General features: G+C 40.5%; 1 protein-coding gene across 1 annotated transcript; it reads right to left on the bottom strand.

The window, feature by feature from the left end:
• Positions 1 to 2,298: 2,298 nt before the first annotated feature.
• On the bottom strand, positions 2,299 to 3,267 carry LOC141770854 (odorant receptor 131-2-like). Its single transcript, XM_074640699.1, has one exon. The coding sequence runs from the start codon at positions 3,220 to 3,222 to the stop codon at positions 2,299 to 2,301; it is 924 nt and encodes a 307-aa protein (XP_074496800.1). The 5' UTR covers positions 3,223 to 3,267.
• Between the last annotated feature and the right edge of the window lie 3,411 nt (positions 3,268 to 6,678).

Below are 6,678 nucleotides of genomic sequence, written 5' to 3'. Positions count from 1 at the left end.
GTTCGCAGTCTGCTGTGACAGAATAAAGGGTGAAATGACTGCAAATTATATCAAAAGTAGCTAAAAAACATGGATTGTCACATCTGTTTAGTTTCGCATCCACTTAATAATGTCAGTATTGGGGCCTTCAACAGTTTGTGCTGAAGAGGATCAGTGTTTGAATGAAGTCGCTCTCCCTCTGTGTGTGTTGTAATCTGAGCTTTTCTGTGCTTTGTTGACATAGCCGGGCTGTTCTTGTGTGTTTTCTGTGCATGTGAGCATGCTGCACTGCTCTCATATGGCAGTTACTGCTGATAACACCAACCTAACCGATGGTGCCATTGCAGAAGTGCAGCACCAACCCTCCTTCAATGGCTATTTTCACACCTACAATACAAGTCACGGGACAAGGTTTGATATATACATGAAGAAAACAGTAATTTCAGTAATTTCAGTAATCTCCAACCGAAACTGCTTAACAAGAGGACAGTACAACAACAAATGCATCAGCGTACCATCTATTTCACAGCCATGCCAGCATGTCAGCAGCGTTGCTATTGTTTCCACTGTTAGCGCTGTAAGCACTGTTAGCTGCAAGCACCGTTAGCTGCAAGCCATCAGCTCAGCTATCGCCATGTTGAGAGCCGTGCGGAGAAAATAGAAATGCTCTTTAGCACATTTAAAGAATCCAGTAATCTCAAACAACTAGAGATGCAAGATTATAAGATTATAAGAAAAGAGAGTATTTTTTTCATTATTATTTTTAGGAATTGTAAACACCAACATCAACATTTAATTGAACCATACAACAAGCAAACCATAAAAGTAAAAACAGATATAACAAACATTACAATACATTTTAAAAAGATGCAAACGTAAAACATAAAAAGAAAAAAGGGCATTACAGAAAGGATTAACAATGCACCGTACCATGTAGATGAAGATACTGGGGACCTTCATAGGACAAAAACTGTATGATGGATCCTTCAGTTTGCCCAAAAGATGTGGATTCAATAGGATTTTGGGGATAATAGTTGAATGGTGCAGTCATCACAGCAATGTAAACACGGTCATGAGCCAATGAAAATGAAGTTAATATTAACCAAGAAAAAAAAACACTACTTATATGTAAAGCACTTGACAAATATGCAACACAACTGTATTCTATTTACTGTGTACTTCTACTTCAGAGGAAAACTGTGCTTTGTGTGAGAAAAGTGTTCATGTAGGGGAGCTGCAATTAAATGAGGGGATGAGGGATCTATTAAAACTCACAAGGCCCAGAAAATAATGCACCTGTCTTACTGTAGAGGGCAGAGGTCTTCCAAAGCCTTAACTTTGTTTGGGTTCTGAGCAAACTCCTATGTGGCTGACCAAATGATCCAAGTAGTTCACCTCTTTCTAGAATAATGCAAATTTGTTGGGTTGGAGCTTTAGTCTATGTTTATGGAGTTTCTGGTGAGTCAGATGCATTTCAAATCTTCTGAAAATCATAAAGCTCCAGAGGAGTGGTAATTGCAGACTTTTCCTTGTCTGCCTAGTTCATCTCTACTTGTCAGTGGCCACTGATGAGATGCAGGGTTGAATACCACTCTGCTTTTGACTAAGTGACTCTTCTCTCTTCTTCTCTCCTTACCTAAGTGTCCACGATACAGCCACAGATCTGGTGATACAATTGCAAAGTTGATTGTAGATCTTTGGCCTAGGTCTTTTGGTACCAGGTGCACTTATGAATCAGCTTATCCTTGAACATGGACAATCCCTGACTAGCACAGAAATCCAATAACAAACTGCCATTCTTGTCAGACAAGACAGACTCTTCAGTAGAACTGTGTAGAGTCTAAAAGGTGCCCTATCTACAACTCCACCCAGAGATTCGCACAAGACTGGATTCTCTGAACTGCTGTTTCAGTGCATAGATCAGAGAGCCTTCTACTCTGTGACCCTCATATATTGGATAAGTCTAAAGATAGAGGGTGTTCCATGCTATACAGAAGCCCATTGAGACAAAACGGTGATCTGAGGCAAATTTGAGAGTTGAGATTTTGCACTCTATAAATTAAATTGAGTTGATTTGAACCTTGAATGCTACAAGCGTCTATTATCAATATTACATATAACTTTAATATAAAATTAATTGCAGAAAAAAATGCAAAACATTGTCACTTCAAATGAACAATAATACAAGAATAACAGAGTTGAGCTAGAATTTTTGCTTAAATAGCAATGCAACCACAGTCACGTCTATAACAATAAACTGTAAAAGTGAATTGCAGTTTTTTTTTTAATTCATGCATTTGAAAATATTTATGTATGTTGTCAAATATTTCTTTTGTGAAAGCCAGAGCAGGCATAGCTTTTCAGTGCATGCAACAATGTTTCATCCCTGATGCCATAAATGAGAGGACTCAGACATCTTGGAGCTAGACTAAACATTATGTAGTTAGTGTACCTGACATCAATAAATAATCTTAAATTAATCTGAAGTACAGCCGCTTCAACAAATGGACACCACAGACGGATGAGACAGAGCAGCAGCTGGAAAGCATGAAGAATTATCGTTCTGAGCCCTTTCCATGTTGACTTTTTATCCTCTCCTGATGCAGCTTTGGCCACTTTCATTATTTTAACATAGGAGAATACAATGATGGAACACATAATCAAGAAGTAAAACTGATATAGAGCTGACCTAACATGATCCTGCCATCTGTACAAAATGAACATCTCCACAGAACATACACTATGCTGTGTGTAAAAGCTAAGAGAGGCTGATGCAAAGAAGGTGGAGAGAATAACAATACAGGGTACAGAGCTGAGGCCGTGAATGATGAGGATACAATAAATAGTGTTGTGAGTGGAGCACAGCTCTCCATGGTGCAGGGGCATGCAAATGGCTATGTAGCGCTCTAGGGTCATTGCTGTCAGAGTAACTGGTGTGACTGTAAAATACAGAAGTAGCACAACAGAGATAATGATGCATAACCAAACAGGCATGGTGACTTGAAAATAGGTCATGATGAGCAGGATATCAGTCATGAATAATATGAAGCTATCAGACAGTAAAGTAATGGTAAATAAGATGTAGCATGTAGTTTTGTAGAAGCACTCCTTTGTAAAAAAGATCACAGTGAGCAACATGTTGATGCAAAGAAAAATCATCACCAGAATCTGCACAATAATAACCCGGTCATTGATCTGCCGCAGTAAAGACTTACCACCAACCAGTGAGCTGTTATCTGCCATGTATTTTCTAAATAAATAACTTTTTGAGGTACTGCCTAAAGTCAAATCAAGTGTAACTTTGCAATTCATCTGTCAATGGAAGATTTGATTCTTATTACAAAATAATAAAAGTTAAGTCCAATATCAAGCTCCTCTGAAATGCGAAGATGCTTCAGCAGCAGTTTGTCAAACCCTCCATATTGTTTAAAAGACAAATGTCTTCTGCCGAGCTCACTGCAGCCTTCTGAGAGAGGGCTGTGCACGATGCCTTAAAGACTAAAACATCCAAGAATAACACCAAATGAAACTTTACTGATCAGAGTGTCGTCATTGTCACTCCCTGCTGGTTCCCCTCATTGGCTATCTATTGATAGTACTGCTGACTGTCAAGTGACTTCAGGCCTTGGGCTCCTCTATAATGAGTTTCAGATAGAGTTTTATTATTCAATAGCTACTTTTTATTGATAGTTATCCAGCAAGAAGTAATGGTTACAGGGCTAGCTTTTACCAAAGACCTGGTGTAGTGTTACTGTAAAAATGTGTACAAATTATACTATACTATAATTAAAAATGCAAACGTTCTAAAAAAGAAAGAATTAATAATATACATATGTTGATAATCATTTTGCTGTTTGTTATTTTAATTCAGAAAAACCCATACATTAGCTGTTTGCAGCATCACACTTGGTAATTTTTCCCATTCTTATCTCACTGAATATTGTATACTTAACATTTTAAAAACAACAGCTAGGTGTAAAACCAAAGTATCCAATAACATTGGCATCATGCAATCAGAAGGAACTAAAATAAATTAAAATATTGTTAGCTTACTTTCCAACATTTCTGATGAATGGTCAACTTCAACAAAGTGTGCGTACAAGCATGTTCATCTGAGAAGTAAATATGTTTAGACTTTTAGTCCTGTTCAGGGCTAAATGGCAGAGTGTTCTCAACTGGCCAACTCTATTACGGGTTGTAATCTGTTTGTCAAAAAAATTCCATTATCCAACACACCAGATTGGGACTCAACTCAAAATGCTCTGTCAGCCTCATAGCTAAAATTTGGGGTTGGATACATAGACTGCATATAAGAAGTGGACGTAGTCACCGTGACGTCACCCATTAGATTGTGAACTGCCTTTTTGAAGCCTCGAGTTTGGCATTTTGGCCATCGCCATCATGGTTTTTGGCAGTCGCCATCTTGTTTTTTTGCAGCCATCTTGTTTTTTTGCAACCAGAAGTGACACGAGAGGGTGGAGCTACGTACAAACAAACTCTGAATAAGGCATTATTAGGCAACCAAAAAGGTTATAATTGACTTTCATGAACTGAAATCGCACTGTGAAAGGGTAAAAGTCCTAAGACCAAAACACGGACAATCCCAGATCGGAAAATGCCGTGGTAGCGACCTGTCAATCACAAGGAGTGTGTTTCAATCCGCGTACTTCTGCGCTTACACTTACTATTTTGGGTGCATAAGTGCGTTCACACTGGGAAGTATGGCAAAATGCAGTGCACTCAAAGTACCCGGATGTTGTACTCAAAACGGTCAAAACGTTGAGTGTGGAACGCTGGACACTTTTCACACTCAATTGTCGCCATCTTGGCTACGTAGCGGAAGGGGCGGGACCACGACCACTATTCAAACATACGTAGATAACAGAATAAAACAATACGTAAACATACCGGGGCATTTTCAGCCAACAGGAGGACACATCATAGGCGACGACGTTGGAAACATAATTTCCACTCTGCTTTCATTTTTTTCTTAAACAAAGCAGGCAGATATTTTGGCGGGTAGTGGACGGGTAAAACCTGAAGGAGGCAGCAGTGCAACACAAAGGATGGCAGCTGCCGTAAAACCCCGAAGAAGGAGAAGATATTTTGGCGGGTAGCGAGCCGCGTTCAAATATTGCGATCGTCATTTCCGGTCAGTGCGCCGCAGAGTATTCGATTTGAGACGACCCTACCCCGCTGAAATTTACGCACTACTCAAGTTAGTACAGAGTGCACAACCTGCACTACATTGAAGTGTACTTCTGGAAGTACGTGGATTGGAAAACACTCAAGGTAGCCACATCCTAAAGCATCCCCTGCTTTATGGTCTATTTTACTCCAAATGTGACCATAATTTACTAAATGAACATCAAGCTGTATTGAAGGAGACTTGAAACTAGCGATTCAGACCATAAACTCATGTTTACAATTTTTACTGAGGTAATAAATCAAGTGAGAACTAGGGTCATTTTCTCATAGAGTTCTATACAATCAGACTTCTTTTTGCAACCAGAGGAGTCGCCCCCTGCTGACTATTAGAAAGAATGCAAGTTTAAGGCAGTTCCGCATTGGCTTCACTTCTCAGAGCTGGAGGTTACCCACTGGTTGGATAGTATTAAAGGTCAAAGAAAAATCCCTAAAAAGCAATCTAGCATGCTTCTCATTCCCCTCTAGGTGTTTAAACAGAAGGTTGAGTAGGGTGATTATAGCATCCACAATTCCTCTATGTGCCCTATAGGCAAATTGCAAAGCATTAAGTGCATGCTCGGTTCGCCTTACCAGCTCTGTCTTCAAAGCTTTTCAGAGATTTTCATTACGAGAGAAGTGAGGGCGACCGGCCTTAAGTCATTAGAGCTTTGGTGCTGCTGCCTTTTGGAACAGGGATGATCTGAGCCTGCTTCCAAAGGTTAGGTACACGCTGTAGGCTCAGAGACATGTTGTAAATATTAAAAAATAGAACTATGTTCACTTGCACAAGACTTTAGCAATTTGCCACTTATATTGTCAGGACCAGGGAGGTCGAAAAAGCGGTGAGGAAGGCAAGAGCAGCTTCAGCTCCAGGACCAAATGGAGCTCCATACCGGCTGTACAAAAATGCTCCAAATGTCCTACGGTTCCTGTGGAGGCTAATGAAGGTGACATGGAAGAAGCAAACCATCCCAAAAGAATGGCGAAGGGCAGGGGGAATAGTAATCCCCAAGGAAAAGGATGCCTCAAACATCGATCAATTCCGACATTCAATCTCCTGAATGTTGAAGGTAAGATATTCTTTAGCATTGTTGCTCAAAGAATATCAACCTACATCAAACAGAACAACTTGATTGACACATCGTTACAGAAAGCTGGTATACCAGGCTTCTCGGGATGCTTAGAACACACAAGCATGATATGGCACAAAATCCAGTCTGCAAAAAGGGAAGAAAGAGATCTACACGTCTTATTCCCTGACCTAGCCAATGCTTTTGGAGCCGTCCCCCGTCCCTTCGACCCCGCGTTGCCTCAGCAACATCGGCTTGTATGGACATGTTGCTCTGGAACTGCCTATCTCAAGCCTCACGGAGGAGTACAAATGCACCAAAGTGAGGCTGGCCATGAACTTGACCGAGTCTCATAATGCTACAATACGAGCGGCTGCTCCCAGACAGGCAACGGGGAGGAAGTGGACCCCGGCCAACGCTGTACAGCAAGCAAAATCTGCTC

This window comes from Sebastes fasciatus, chromosome 7 (assembly GCF_043250625.1).
Source record: "Sebastes fasciatus isolate fSebFas1 chromosome 7, fSebFas1.pri, whole genome shotgun sequence".
Taxonomy (NCBI): Eukaryota; Metazoa; Chordata; class Actinopteri; order Perciformes; family Sebastidae; genus Sebastes; species Sebastes fasciatus.
This window is presented reverse-complemented; position numbering and strand designations above follow the sequence as displayed.

Coding starts and splice junctions, on each gene's coding strand:
- LOC141770854 (XM_074640699.1), bottom strand. CDS start 3,222: ATGGCAGATAACAGCTCACTGGTTGGTGGTAAGTCTTTACTGCGGCAG.